The sequence below is a fragment of the Pecten maximus genome, chromosome 2, assembly GCF_902652985.1.
Source record: "Pecten maximus chromosome 2, xPecMax1.1, whole genome shotgun sequence".
NCBI lineage: Eukaryota > Metazoa > Mollusca > Bivalvia > Pectinida > Pectinidae > Pecten > Pecten maximus.
In genome coordinates this window covers 47547535-47564143 of record NC_047016.1, presented here as the reverse complement: position 1 = coordinate 47564143, position 16609 = coordinate 47547535, and the positions used below count along the sequence as shown (strand labels likewise).

The window sequence follows — 16609 nt, the reverse complement described above, 5'->3', positions numbered from 1 at the left end:
GCTTGTACTTGTAGAATTCTTACGAATAATGTTGTACTTGTATAATTCTTACGAATAACAAAGTTCCACCTTCAACATGTTATAAATTGATAGTTATTGATTTATAATTCCTTTATATTACGTGTTCCTTTTTTTTTCTTCAGTTCAAATCCAGATTGTGCCAAATACCGGATATATGTTGGGAGGTGAAGAGTTCCAAGTTACCGGTCCCTGTTTCCAATTGGATTCTAACGTCACAGCGCGAATTGTGCAAACTAACACAACTTTTAAGTGTGCAGTTATTAACTATGTGTCAGCCAAGTGCGTGCTGCCACCTTTATTCAAAACAGGGGAGATGACCCTTGAGTTAAATCCGTACGGCATTAGTTGGAATTACTCCACAGTTCTTCAGATAGGTGAGTTCTGACATTGTCACTTCCCTGCTCTCTCGTCCTATATTTTACGTGTCCCATCTGATTCGATATCCAAGGATTTGTTTCAAGTGTCCCGACAATTTCAGTGACTGCAGACTGAAAACGGGGTTTTGAGAAATGTAGGTTGATGATGACCATATCATCAAGTTGTATGGTCAATATTTTGATCTCATTAGGAAAAAGTATTTTCCCCAGAGTGATATAAAGTCAGATGTGTTAATGCATGTTCATTTAATGTGGAAGTAAAGACGCTTACTTTCCGGGACACCTGGCCTTATTCTCCTTCTATAGTTTTGATATATATCAAGTCATATGGAAAAAAGGGTTACCTGGTGATAGACATGTTAATTCATCTGGTATTTATGATATATAAAAATGTTTCTGATGTGAAAATACATTGGCTACATTATGATAGTTTGATTAAAGAATATCCAATTGCGCATTTAAGTTATTTTTGACTAAAGGAGACAATAGGATTGTTTTTTGGGTTTTAAAAAAAAATTATTTTAAGATATTAAAGGATTTCAGTATATAATTGTAATATTCGATTTAGAACGAAATAGGTAATTTGAATTTTCAAAAATTCGTCAAATTATTTCGTGAATCATTGCACGAATGGAACACGGCAATATTTAAAATGGTGCCGACGTCACTGATATTCCATTATGCAGTTTACTAAAACGTGGACCTACTTATCTGCCTGGTAGGACTTCTCATCTACTCAAAATCAAATCGGATTTCTCTTTCTGGTTAATTACAACCAGAAGACTATGTTTTATAAACACATTTTTTTCTCAAGCATTCGTGTAATCTAACGACTATTTAGCATTACCGAGTGGTAAAATAAAACTTGAGATATGTTGTTCAGTAACAACAATAAGTATCAAAGGTCAGGTTCAAGCGTCCCGGTGACAGTTTTTGCTCACGTAACAATTGTCACTGCGTGTAATGAAGTGATCTGAGTTTCATATGACGTCTTGTTCTTTCAGATAACGTAGCGTCGATGGCGCCAAAGGTAGTGCGAAAGGAAATCAGCCAGTGGATTGTGGGAAATCCTGTCAAAATTAATTGGAACTCAACTACTCTTCCGTACAGTCGGGGTTTGACTGTAGAACTGTTGGGCTTCCAGGTAACAACAATCAAAATATGAAAATAATAGCTACAATTTTACTTGGAAGGACGTGCAATCTTTATCAAAACGGGTACCATTGTCTCTCCTATCGATTTCCAAATTATTCACGAAGATGATTGTTAAAGACGGCTTTGACATATCTGGCGGGTTGAGTTGCACAGTGAATTGAATGCTTGCCTTTAAAAAATGCACACGAAAGGTCACGGGGTCATATACCTGACCATCTGTATTTTCTTGACACTCCAGTTTTCCACATGATATACACACGCTGTCCGGGGCAGCATGATTCGTGACATTAAACATCATTTTCTTGTAAGGTCAGATTAATCAAGATTAATTCACTTTTTATTTCTAGTATTTATAGCGGTATTAAGGGCCATGTCGTGTTAGTGATCCGTCGATCAATTTCTTCACAGAAATCGTATTATCTTCTGAGAAAAATAATAATGTTGTAAATGGACAAGCGTATTGGAGTTATCTCCCCTTATCAATTGAGTCTATTGAATTTGAAACGAGTAGAGTGCATCTCGAATGTTGGACAAGACGTCTTTTAACGCTATATTTTCGATAGAACGGACCGACAATGATTTGGTTAGTGAAACTGTTAGGTTCAACTGTGTTAAGATTTGTTCGGTTAAGCAATAGAAGAAGGACCACATCGAAAACCGCCAACTCTCTCGTGTTATAAGCATTCAAAACGTATTATTTCTAAATCTTTGTCGATAACCAATCAACACCGGCGCTGTTAGGATTAGTAGCTATAGTCTGAGCTGTGACGTCACAAGTGTGAGGTCCGGTAACTTTGTACATACCGAGATTAGTTCTAACATCGAAGCTATTTTTGTGTTAGCTCGGAGCAGACTCGCCGTAAACATTCACAGCAATTTTGTGCACATAGTCTTTATTTCGACAGCACTTTCTCAATTTACGTGTTTACAGTTACCGAATATCCAAATAGGTATTATTTGACATTTGCTATTATTGATCGGTTGTCGGTCTATTTTATAACATCCAAGACTCTCCTACGCAAAGGATCATCAATGAATATTTTCAAAATTGGTTATCGACGTGCATCTTATAGGCCCGTGTCGTGCCATTTCACTATTTATAAATACGTCTGTCTGTGATACATGGTTCCATTGTGTTGTTTTGTTGTGTTTTATTAATTTCAGTTGTTAAATTATAGTCGTAAGAATAGCTGTACTGAGCTAATGTTACTTAATTATAAAACCCGACTTTAAATAAAAATTCTCGTATCTGAAATGAAAAGGAACCTCAGGCATCCACTGTTTAGCACGCAATAGATTCATTTGTGAATTCACGTCGTGGAAAAGGCGTGAGAAATCATGTCAGGAACACATAGGAAATAGGTCTTTATATCTTTGTTTCTAATATAGATAAAAATAATAAGGAATAGTGTTTTCCTTTAGACTATGCGAAAATGTTTATTTTGACGGTTATCTGTACCATGATCTACTATTCCGGGTCATCTGCTCAGATTTCGATGACGTACCGCGCTTGTCGGAGAGATTTTATTTAGGGTAGAGAGGTGCCAATTCATCCCATAATTTGCAAAAAACGAAGGAATCGCTGAGTTTGTGAAAAGGCAATCGAATATGAAAAGCGTATTCGACTTCGAGCTTTAGGTAGTCCAATTCTAGGACAGGTCAGGTTACTGAATTTATGTGTTAGTACCACAAACATTTCTCGAGTAGGTCTAGGAGATTTGTGACTTGAAAGTCCAGATTTTTGAATTTCATTTTGCTATCTACAGGGAATGTGCTTGGATTTGCTATGTAAGTAGACAATGAATCCAAATTCCATCTATTTATATTAAGTGTTTTTTATTGTTTTATTTTACAGCATAACAATGGCGTCCCGAGCTTTACAGTTATAGAACCGACGGATCTCGATGAAAGTTTAGATTCATTTGTATTACCAGAATCACTGACGTCATTCCAGATCGCCGCTGTGCGCGTGCGTGAGACAAACCCACTTTCGGGGAGGTAGGTACACAAATCGAAAATATCAGACGTTACCTTAAATAGTGCATTACCGTGTTTTGTTGAACCAAGACTTTAGGGACACTGATAGGCTTTTGCTTGATATTTTTCGGCAAAACCGTTTATAAACGATTTTCAAAACATACGTCATGCAGTAAGAAGGTAGGACCAAAAATGAAGTGTGATTTCGGGATTTGTTGAAAATACGTAATGATAATGCAATAATGTTTACGATTGGTCAGAAGTGGTGTTGGTATAAATTTCCAACTCGGTGCGAAACGAAAAAGCAAAATGTCTGCCCCCAGTACTAGACACCTAATCGTTGCTTTTGGAAATAATGATAAGAATAAGCATTGATGTTTACAATAATGATTCAAAATGAATTAATGTTTTATAGCATATTTAAACTTTAATGTCAGTCGTGTGTAATGCCTAACAATGGCCGAAACTGCATAATACGATCGGGAGCATGGTCACTGTTTCACGTTTGTGGTCGGGAATATTTATTGGTTTAGTTTTAAATCTGCAATGTAAATCTGTGTCAATATTGCCGGTTTTTTAATATATTTATTGTTTCTATTGTTTCAGTTTACCAGTAGCTGTGTGGTCTGATGTATTCCCTGTCCGAGTCAGTGCCAACTGGTCCTCTTTATTGTGTAGTAACTGGAACAATTCTGACAATCTCTTGCCCAGCATCGCTAGTAGCGATCTGTCCTGTCCTTGCGTCGCCAAACAGGCGTCACGTGACACGGGGAGGTTCGCGTCAGATCCCTTGTGTAATTTAGACAACAATAACATTTCTACAAACTGTGTTTACAAACCTGGTGCTGTTCAGTGTTATTTACGAATCCTTCAAAGGTAATATTTCAGATAAATTTCATTTTATATAATTGAATGTCCAATATTCAAAGTTGTCGTCAATATGAACTTGCCCGCTTTGTTATTTGTGACAAATACTACATATGTCACCGAGTGTGTCGCCATCACTAACATTGCACCTCGATCCTGAACCTTGGTCAACCATCCGTCATAGACAACAATTATGCATGTTTGATTTGGTTGTCGTTCGGAAAAAAGCGCCAAAATTTGTCGATTTGCTATGCTTTAAACGTTATGATCAAATACCTCAAATTGTGTACTACGATAACTATACCTTTAAACAATTTCACGGTCGCTTCTTACACTTAGAATATCTTTGTTCTTACAAACTCATGAAAAATATTTTATTCAACGGAACATCATTAAATATAGATCAGTTAACATATCATACATAAATATTTGACAATGTCTCCATTTAGATATTTTATTTGTGGTTTGACAAGATTTGCAAGAGTAAAAGCGTTCTCACTATTGTAAATTATTTTCAAGCGCAGTAGAGACTGGTACGATACTGCTATTGTTATTATTAAAGTTATCTTTAAGGTGTTAAAAGGAAAATTGTTTAAATTTATGTTGTTATATTCCATTTCAGTGGATTAAGTACCGGTGCTTCGTGTTGCTATGATGACACGGGTGATTTGATAGACATTCGAGACAGTAACGGAGGTGGATCCTCCTTACGGTATACTGTGCAATCTCAGGGAGACACCGTCGTGCCTTACTTTTCATTCTTCAAGGACGATCTTCTTTCTTCCGTACACTGCTGTCAGTATTCTGATTCTTCTGACATGTGCCAACTTTTCAAGAATAAACGCCCACCTGTTACATGTGACCAGTATGAACCGCCCACCGCAGGTTTGTACATAAACACACGCACTTGAAATAGGTAGCTGCGTAATTGAGGACCAGTGTCGGTTGATCAAGTTTAAACATTTCAAAAATAAACAACTAAACAATAATGCCCAAATATAATCTTATATGTAATACTAACACATCATATACCAAGCCATCATCCTCGGTATTGAAAGGTATGTTTTCTTTCGCCCTCTGCACCCGTAGAATATGTCGCGGGGAAATGGAAGGTACCTATACACGACTAGCTGTTGTATTGGTATCAGGGAAAATCTGACCAATAGCTCAACTGTCACATTTCGTTTGAAGGTTACAAAGGATTAACAACAAAGTTCAAAGTCAATTTAACGGTATGGCGACCTTAAGATTCGTTTGATGTTCACCACTTCAAAGGCTCAAGATAGCATCGACAGAGCCTCAATTTTGCCATGGCATATTCCAGGGTAGCAGAGAGTGGAAGTGAAAACTCTTGACTATCAATGATGACTAAACAACCTTACCTTACCTTAGGTGAAGTGATAGTTGTTTTCTCCAATGTCTTTGCATTTACATTTGCACGTTTTATTCTAGCCCAAGCCGCAGGTGATCCGCATCTTACGACACTTGACGGAAAGAGCTACACTTTCAATGGTTTAGGCGATTTCATTTTGGTTGAAGACGAAGCTTCCGGTGTAGTGGTTGAAGTCCGAGCTGCGCAGGCGCAGGATACGGAAGGTGAGCAGATGAAAATGCATGAAATGTTTTAGAAGGATTCAATAAAAAATACACTTGTCACCATACGAAATGAATATCTGTATCCATCTTTGTCAAACTTCACCCAAAATACTACATGTGAAGGGTGTGGTCGGATAGCAGATACGTTTCTGTAAAGAGATCATATTTCTTGCTTTCAAAAGAACAAGACATTCTTGATAAACAAAACAAGCATTGTGCATTTTCGTTTTTTCCGAACGACGCTCCGTATCTCAATCTTTCAGAATTCTGGTAAATGTTTCGTTTGTGTCGGATCCCTGAACTCACTAGATTTTAGATTAACCAAATTTTATCCAGATATGTTTCAATTCAAGGATGTGCTTATCCTCGTAACTTGATAACTTGTATAATAAATGTCACTTTTGCTGTAATCCAGCGATACATTTTGTTTACATGTTGTTATTTACAAATTTTCATATTAGATGTAACATTTGTTTGTTTTCTTTTCCAAGGCAACTACCAGAACGCAAGTATCTTTTCGGCCGTTGCTATGACGACCAGGGGAGTATCTGACGTGATTGAGGTGCACAGGGACACTGATACGGTGTCGCGGATCCTTATCAACGGCTTTCTTGTCACAAAAGAATTATCTACCTCGGTCACACAGTTCAATGGTAAGTACCACATTCTCCAATGACATAAATTATTACTTATTAAAGTATGTTTCTTCAGCATTTTATTTATTTATTGTCTTTTCTCCGACAACATGTGTAGCTTATCTTATTTTAAGACATCAGACCAAAGTTGGGGAGAGTTATTTTTATTTGGATTCCTACATTTAATTATTCTTCACCGGTGCCGCTGTTTGTAAGAGTTCAAACGTGGCACACGATGCAAACTCAGTCCTTGGACTAACTGTCCACCAGTAAAATTTACCATCCCGCAATTGTAAAGGATTTTACAAAAGACACCCAACTGAAATGCAATTTTAAGTGTGATTTCCGTAACAGATTAACATATGCCGAATATTGAAGTCGTCAAAGACTCATCAGTAATACTTGAAGGCAGAATTGAAGAAATCTATAGGAGAAGCTGGGAAAACCGAGGGGCCGCGGTGGCCGAGTGGTTAAGGTGTCCCGACACTTTAACACTAGCCCTCCACCTCTGGGTTGCGAGTTCGAAACCTACGTGGGGCAGTTGCCAGGTACTGACCGTAGGCCGGTGGTTTTTCTCCGGGTACTCCGGCTTTCCTCCACCTCCAAAACCTGGCACGTCCTTAAATGACCCTGGCTGTTAATAGGACGTTAAACAAAAAAAAACAACAAAACAAACAAACAAGGAAAACCGAAATGGAAAGGGAGTTAAACTCTGTAAACAATACTTAACTCAATTTTATTTAAAGATGATAATCAATTATGAACAATCCTTGGTAATGTTCATGACTCAAGGGCTGATTCTAAAGCTACTATCGTTTCAGGCTTAACAGTGCAAATGAGTCGGACGGATGCAACGACGCACAATATCTTAGTGGTTTTTGAAACCACCGGTCTGTCCGTGTCAATGGATGTTAACTCTGACCTCATCAACATTCTTGTCGTAGTAGGAGACGACAGGATGAAAGGTAACTATGATATTCAAAAACTTGGCTGTTCAAAATCACGTATCCATAGAGATTTAGTACAAAGACACTTATGCTCCAGCAATTTAAGCAGACATCAAACCTAGTATATTGGTATATTAGTTTTCACAAATGTTACGTCTTGCGACTTGCTATTGGCGGCTTCAGCACTAGCAGATCTACGTTCAAAACTGAAACAAAACCAATATTAAAAGGTGAAAAAATACTTGAAAAGCGGCTGATATGGTCAGGGAATGATTAATTTTCATGCGTATGTTAAAAAATTGAACAACCTAGAATTTTGAATAACATATTGTTAATCCCCTGCAGGTAACCTCCGAGGTCTTCTTGGTAACTACAATGGCGATCCGACTGATGATTTTATCTCAAAGACAGGAGAACAGCTAGATACTGACATCAGTATGGAAGATATCCACTTCCGGTTTGGTATGACATGTAAGTAATCTTCCACTGGAGATATACCAGTGTGCTTGTCATGTAATTGTAGATAAACATAGTATATTTTTTATAATTTCCAATCACATATCCCGTAGAAAATATTATTCATACATTGTGATATTGTATGACACCTCACGCGAATATCTAACATAATGCTGCCTGAGAGAGAATTGAATAAAAACTTAACTTTTGGAGAGAAAAAACAACATTGTCACAAGAGAATGCTTCAAAGCAAATTCAGGCGGATACTTCACTTTAGATTGATAACGCAGTATGCCATCAATGTTGGTTACATGTTCCCGAAGCCTAAATTTTTATAACTTCTTACCATGTTCACAAAAGCAGTATACTTCTTCAATGACAAGGAATGCCAATTTACAAAAACAAGCTGCTTTTAATAACAAAATATAAATTCTATTTTCTACATTTTTATTATAGTTGTTGATGCGTCAATACTTTAATGATTTTTTTTTTCATTTTAGGGGAAGTGCCCAGAAACCAGTCATTATTTTCAAATGTTGTACCTCAAGCATCAAACTTTATACCTACGTTTAGTGATTCTGGAACGTTACCGGTGCGGAACGGTACAAAGGAAATGTGTGGAAGTAATGTTCAGTGTCAATTTGACTTTCAAGTCACCGGAAATGAAGCTATAGCAAGGAGCACCGCCAACTTCATAAACAAATTTAATGTGCTGAAAGAAGATTTAGTGAAGGGTGAGTATTATGTTAACCAACTTGTTTTCGCAGTGACTTAATTTCGCGTTTTCATGTCCAAAGACTTTTTTGCGGCGGTTCGATTTCGCAATTTTGTCATAAAAGACCTACTTTAAACTATTTCGCGGCGATTAATTTTTGCGAATTATAATCGCCCGCGAAATTTAGCTGGTTTACAGTAATTCAAACACTATATAATTTCATAACGTGCAGAATTCTTTGCAAATTCGTCGATTATAATATTTAATTACAAGTGACTTTTTTTATTTCGAAAACGTATGCATCCATACCGTTGAACTAGGGTATTGCACAGTGTGGAGATAATTGGAGAGAGGAGCAAAAATGATGAATTGTTGAAAAGGATATTTTAAGGATACATTATCAACATACAAGACTTACGTGGATGATCTCGTGATGCGTGATGTTATTAAATAAATTAATATGCAAAGCACTCGGAGAACTTGATCATATGAAGTAACTGAACTGTTGAGATTTATGCATTTATACATTTATACACCCATATGTAAAATTAAGTGACAGGCCGTCCACCTTCCAGGTTTTTGTCAGCAAAACCGTAAATACAGAGTCGATTTCAAGATAATATTTTTCGCATGACCTGCTAGCAAAACCTTTAGCAGAAATTATGTTTTTAATAACCAATTTTTAATTCCCCGTTTTGTTTCCAGTTGTTCGTTGTCCTTACCTGGATACCCCGGAAAATGGAATAAGAAATATATCGGGTTATTTTCCCGGAGCTAACGCTACATTCGAATGTTTACCTGGCTTCGTCACCATCAGTGGTGATAAGAGGCAGACATGTCGGGGTGACGGCACGTGGTCTGGTGCCACAATAACATGTGTACAACCTGGTAAGTATATACCTAACATAATAAAAGACACAAAACTAATTAAGCATTACTTATATCCCTATTAATCACCAAGGAACTCAACCTACGCAGTTTTAACAGTGTACTCTAGGTTAAGATGAAAATTACTATACCTTCACTACACCGTAGAAATGTATTGCTGGCCAGTCCCGTCATCAGGCATCTTCGCTAGCCAAGGCCTCTGATTATGTTACACACAACGAACCCTTGGCATGTATAGTCGTGTTTAAATTTTTGCGCCTTGGAATCCCAGGGCATCCAATTCAATCGCGTTTTACATTCAGGCTTGTTTTTGCTGCAAACAAAAATTGCGGCGCCCAGTATAGAGCTACCTTGTCGACTATGTCATGGCATTTTACATAAATACAGAGACGTGCAATCATTGGGGATTTGATGATCAATTGATAGAAGTTAGTTATTGATCACATATCTCATCAAAATGATCCAAGCCTCCACGTTTGTTTGTAAACATCACCGATGAAGTACATCGGTAACGCTCGTTTTGTGTTTGGTCGAAAATTTGAAGCGTAAATGGGAGGGGGGGGGGGGGGGGGGGGGGGGGCAATTTGGAATCCCCCGCTGGAGGGCTAGAACTGACGCCTATATCTGTCAAGGGTACGTGGATCGTAACGTAATCAGAAACCTTGGCTAGGAAAGATGGTGGATTATGACACTATACATTATTGTAAAAGAAGGTATAAACTTCTAAAGCATGGTAAATTGATATTTTTACAGTGTATATTACTTAAATGAATGGATAAACATACGAAATGTGTACTGATTGAAATAGAAACACGTTTTCATTTTAATGAAGCATAAATTGAAGAATGCATCATCATAGTTCCTATCCTTCCTTTCAACTACACTTTGTTAATGTTTTGATCTCGTGTGTTTTCCTCAATGACAAAAGAATGTGTATCGCTGCATGTTTTTAGTGATTTGTTTTTCGTTATCTTATCATTAATTATTATCCATTTGTCTGATTACAGTGCCACAAGCCGATGGAGGGTTCTCCAAAAAAATCATTATTTACAGCTTAACCGGTTCTGGTGTTGCTATTTTCGTCATCATCATCATTATATGCATCATATGTCATTGTCATCGACGAGAGCCGAAGACGGCAGACGTAGAGGAGTAAGTATAGCTGCCTATCTATGATTACGCATCTGGGGATCGTAGTGTGCGAGAAATACCGGTTTATGAAGACTATTGAATGTACCAAGGTCGAAAGCATGATATCTGGGGATCGTAGTGTGCGAGAAATACCGGTTTATGAAGACTATTGAATGTACCAAGGTCGAAAGCGTGATATCTTGGGAACGCATTGTGTCGAGAGAGTCGGGTTTATGAAGACTATTGAATGTACCAAGGTCGAAATCATGATATCTGGGGAACGCATTGTGTCGGGAGAGTCGGGTTTATGAAGACTATTGAATGTACCAAGGTCAAAATAATGATATCTTGGGAACGCATTGTGTTGGGAGACTCGGGTTTATGAAGACTATTGAATGCACCAAGGTCGAAATCATATGTGGGGAACGCATTGTGTCTGGAGATACTGGTTTATGAAGACTTATGAATGTACCAAGGTCGAAATGGGGAACGAATTGTGTCGAGAGATTCCGGTTATGTTAAAGTACCAAGGTCAAGATATCAGCAGGGAATATTCTACTTCTTTGCGCGATATGAAGTTTCTACGTTTTCAGTACTCGTTTGTATGCTACTTAGTCATTTTATGAGCTCTTCTTGCTGTAAGATCGGTCATGCTTCTCTAACTAGTAAATATTTACTATTATGTTTCTCTGATTTCAGGGATAACCCTCATGTAGATTTACACGTCATATTTCCCCCATCAAACATTCCACGACCTATGTTTGAGAATGAGGACTTCCTGGAAATGTAAGTGCTTTAGAAAATATTTTTCAGTAATTCATCAAACTATAACGAGGATATAATGAAAATTCACTTAAGCTCAGTCTAGCTAGTTCATATTTCGAATATTTTATAGTGTCTTGTATTCGTTCGATGCAGTTCAGTTGTTTTCTTGTTATTTAATTGTTATGCTAAATGACTCGTTGTAAACTGTAAGCTGGTCAGAGTTTTAGTTACAAATTAAATGGCGGTAAAACTCCGGCTGATGAGTCTATAAAACAAAACGGAGACCGGTCAAAATATCCGAAATAGTTGCCGCATACAGTATTAGTAATTATCCTGAGTTTTGAAATCGGTGTATAAATTGAATATGTTTCAGTCTTGTTTGATATTGTAATGCTTATGCTATGTTTATTAGTATGTCTGTCCTAGACAGATACCGTTAATGCAATAGCGTAATTTAAATATATCTGACTAATTTGTACTCTGCCTTTATTTCAGCCTTGGACAGTTAAATTCCGGAGACGGGTTTAAAATTCCACGCCCGAGCTACGTCGATCCACAAATATTTGATGAATATTTCTTCTAGTCAGGGATATAACATGTTTCCAAATAGAGAATGGATATTTAATTCATCAAATTTTATTCAAACTGGAGTGCTAATTACCTACAAGATGTACAAGTCAACAAAATGTGTCAGTGAAACTTTTTAAGACACTGAAGGATGTTTATTATTCCGACGACTTACATATGTGTTTATTGAACCGTGTCAACCGTTGTCGAGGTGAACATATGTGTTTACTGAACCGTGTCGACCGTTGTCAAGGTGATTGAGCCCGTAACACAAAGCGGGGTGTTGTGCACGCGGGAGTTCCTTGTCTAGTCAAGCAAATGAGGAGCTGTCGATGGACCATATACCGGACTAGATTTTCCTCACCTGGTCAACCGATACAAATGCATATTCGTACGGTGCTTTTTTGTCTGTTTTAAACATCTAGGAAATAACTTATTGTGTTTTTTCCTAGAAGTTTATGTAAAAATCTGGTGATAGTTCACAATGAATAATATATGTCTTATTTATTTTATGCTGGATTCAATGGGCGAATCATATGTATACAATGATACATTTCCTCCGATAATTGCTTTTAACATGAAACATATTTTTACAAGGGTCACAGTTCTGAAGGTGAAAAATCATTGTCACTGTTTCTATAAATAGAGCACGATTCTTTTTTTAATCTCACTGCTTTCGGCTACACAAGAAACATATGTATTGAAATCCATGTTTCCTTTTCGCGACAAGGAGTAAACATTTGAAAAAGAGAAAAATGGAATCGCCTGCTGTACCTATAATACCTTTTACATTTGATATTTTTCATTATGATTCACTTTTATCTTATTGCTGAACCTTACCACAACAACCTAATCATCTTTTACCGAAAGAGATAACTGTTTTTTCATGCAAATGTCTTCGCGTGATTCGGTGATTTTTTGGACTTACGTTATTGGTGATAATTCAAACTCTTTGCTTTTGTAACATTTGTTACATCAAAAATACTGTCACCGATCAGCCTCTACCCACGTCCATACAAATTTTTATATAGGCCGGTGCCGGTGGTTCTTCAACGTGTACCCCGGCCTTCTTCCACCTTCAAAACCTGGCACGTTCTTAAGTGACCCTGGCTGTTGATAGGACATTAAACAAAATAAAATAAAAAGATAAACTGATTAACGATGCCGTATTGCGAATATTCTGTAGACGTGAATGCAGGTACAATGAATAAGGTTTGTCCGTTTCATCACCTGATGTGCCGGCCACAACAAGTTCAGACGACAGGGTATCTTCCGTATGTAATACATGGGAGACTTTTTATTTTTTAAATTAAACATTTGTTGTTGCGGTAGTTTAAGGCAATGTTTTTTTAGTAAGCTATGGTAGCATAGGTTTGCCATCGCGATGACGACTCAATGAAGTTGACACTATTTTTAGATAACTTAGCTTTGACAAATTCTAATGCGTACTGGTCAGAATCCTCTATCTCTCGCTTGATGGGGTGCTTGCATTTATGTTTGCTTTTATTGGGAAAAAAGTTTGGGGTTTTTTTTCACTCTCTCGGTACATTCATCTTGGAGATGTGCGGAGATGTAATTATTCCATTTTCATTGAAATTTTGGAGGGATTATTTCTTTCCACTGTTTGTTTTTACTATGCCGTGCCTTTCCCTTCTTCACATCGACGTAAATCTAGTTGTGTGTGCTGTTTTTGTCTTTTGGTAATATAGTTACTTCTTGCATCCCATTTTCGTATTTCCCATTTAAAAATAGTTCACGGATTTATTGAAATCTGAGTGCTAATTGATGACCGTTAGTTAACGATGGTAAATACATCATATCGTTCTCACTAGAATTAGATCAGTTGTGAAGATCACATAAAAATTTATGTTCTGAAAGAAGTATGTTAGACGTTCCTTAGTCAACAGAACACTGAAAGCATGATATACTGTAAAACAACTTATTTTCGCGTGCGATTAATTTTCGCATCTTCTCTACAGCATTAATCCGATGGAGTAAATGTCCCCTACAAGTTTATCAGTACGACTCTCGTGAGCTAACAGATGTAATCAAGGAACACAATCAAGAATGATTTACTGGAAATGAAATTCGAATTTTTATTTTGTTAGATTTGTTTTCGTGGTGCTCGAGGAGTAACAGTGTTAGAAGATGACTTTTAATATCAATATTTATTTGAATTCCTCAAAATAGAAATACACACCAGTTTGGTGATGAGACAGGTGGATACGTTTATATCAATGCATGAAACACTATTCAGGGATAATTGCAGAATCGGTTAATTGTCTACAGGTATATGAATACTAGACATGAATGGGGTAAGAATGACTGATTTTGTAATATCGAAGAATATGTATACCTCGTTGTGTATTCTGGTATTGTAGTGTTCTAGTATGTATGCTAGCTAAAGATATGATTGTACAATTGGTGCTAAATCTGGAAAACGACGTTTGGATCCTAAATGGTACTGAAGCTTATGTTTACACTGAGAAATGTCTTTAATGTGTAACTAAATTCAGTAATTGGTATGCTGGCATATTCAATGTACTAGTTAAAAGTATTACGTAAAAAGATTAGGTTAAATGAAATGGAGAATATACTGTTTGACTCGGTCCGTTGAGTGACATTGTATAATTGAAGGGTGTATAATGATCTTTATCGGTTCATAGTTACCATAATATTAATATGTGCGTGTGGGAGAGTTTGTGTGAAGATATCCTAATATCATGTGCAAGTATGAGGGTTTGTGTGAGGGTGTGTGTCGGGGTATCTTTGCGGGATGCGTGCGAAGGGTGTGTGAGGACGTTTGGCTTGGATGTTTATATTAATTGTATAATGAATAAATGTGGTCTGGAAGGAATACGATCTCATTAGTGTCATTATCTGTATATATTTGTTACCATTCTGGAAGTGTTTTTGAGGTTGATATTCATTTGTATGTTAGTCAGGAGTGTAAGTGTGTTACACTAGCATGGACGCAATTGCTGCTAATCAGGTGTAGTTGTAAAAATAGTGCGCACGGCATTGGTAATGTGTAGATCAAGTCAAAGGCTGATAGATCAAAATCAAAATCGCTCCTAGTCGCGAAATACTGTATACTGGGATATTTTCTGGTGCTGTTATTTTGCGCTTTTCGCTGTAGGGCGCTTCGTGAGTTTAAAAATGCCGCGGAAATGTCCAATTCTTGACACTGTTTTAAACTACTTACAAAACTAGATAAAAACCGAATTGTTAGTTTAGTTTAGTAAGTTAGGGATCTCAATAGAGAAGCAATGTTTTAATCTGCTACTCTTATAGGGGATCACGGTGTTTTACTGAATTTTTGTGATATGGTGTGAATGAATTTGCTGGACTTTGAACTACATTTGTATGTGGAGTATGATTGAAAGAGAAGGCGTGTTAGTGTGCAGTATGATTGAAAGAGAAGGCGTGTCAGTAGAATGTTTTAAATGATTGTGATACACATATTTGCATAATCATCACCCATCTATCTTTCTGTTTTCATCTATCACCATTACCTACATTTTGTTAATGATACGCAAAGTACGAAAATGGAAAATTTTATTTATTGATTTAAAATGTCATGTTTGGTTTTAAAGTGAGATAAACAAAGAAATATTAAGCACAAAAAGGGAAGAGGCGATTTTGCTTGATCGTGATAAGATTGCACTCGAACTTTGTTACGGCCATTGTAATGTTACAGTTTCATTGATAATTCTTATTGATTATAGATATAAATGTTATAAATAGTGTACATGAAAGGAGTGAACACTGCATAATTAAATGGAGAATATTATCTGATTAAATAAATGATAAAAAAAACTTATTCAACATTTGTTACGTTATTTTTCTTCTTGAAATAAATGTAAGCATGTATAAATATATTGGTTTTCACTTTCACGGAGTAAACGTCTTTGTATAGCTGTATAAGGGATCTGAAAGGGAAAAAGTTTCGTCTCACCTGGTCATCGGAGCGGTGACCTTGGAGCAGCGTCAGTCTTCGGAGGGGCAGAAGGAATTGATCAAATAGGATAAATAGAGGTTACTATTTCATTATTCAAATACAGAGGTTGTCATCATATTCGGTTTGTATCGTCGACAACAGAAATTGTCATTATTTTGTATCAACAGATATCAATGGCTCAAGAGTCTTAGTTGTAATCACGGGACCGGACCCAGAGGGACAGAGGGGTTGTGTAATAATAACTCTCGTGCTGCTTTCGTTTGATATTCTTTTGTCGTATATTCTATCACTTCGAACAAAATTGCGTTTGAGAACATGTACAAATTATTGTTTGTGAACCTGTTCAAACGGTTACCTACCAGGTAGATCAAATCATTAGAACCATTCTGAGAAATAATCAAAGAGAGATTTCTTAAAGCTGTCGTTTAAAACCAATTGTAACCAACAGTAACAGCTGTATAATAGAGTTAACCAATTTTCACGGGGCGATATTCGGCGAACAATCCACGGATTTTAAGTGGCTACATGCATATATTAAAAGATCTTTTTCC

At 36.8% G+C, this 16609-nt stretch overlaps 1 protein-coding gene across 1 annotated transcript in view; it reads left to right on the top strand.

Annotated features, from left to right (window-relative positions):
* Positions 1-15920, top strand: part of LOC117322309 (sushi domain-containing protein 2-like) — a 38313-nt gene extending 22393 nt beyond the window's left edge. The window contains exons 5-18 of the mRNA XM_033877161.1: positions 144-395; positions 1403-1542; positions 3409-3551; positions 4137-4406; positions 5020-5282; positions 5850-5993; positions 6485-6646; positions 7450-7593; positions 7921-8046; positions 8532-8765; positions 9452-9634; positions 10642-10786; positions 11465-11551; positions 12026-15920. Coding sequence (XP_033733052.1) covers positions 144-395; positions 1403-1542; positions 3409-3551; positions 4137-4406; positions 5020-5282; positions 5850-5993; positions 6485-6646; positions 7450-7593; positions 7921-8046; positions 8532-8765; positions 9452-9634; positions 10642-10786; positions 11465-11551; positions 12026-12113 — 2381 coding nt within the window. The 3' untranslated portion in view covers positions 12114-15920. The remainder of the gene's footprint in view (positions 1-143; positions 396-1402; positions 1543-3408; positions 3552-4136; positions 4407-5019; positions 5283-5849; positions 5994-6484; positions 6647-7449; positions 7594-7920; positions 8047-8531; positions 8766-9451; positions 9635-10641; positions 10787-11464; positions 11552-12025) is intronic.
* The last annotated feature ends 689 nt before the right edge of the window (positions 15921-16609 follow it).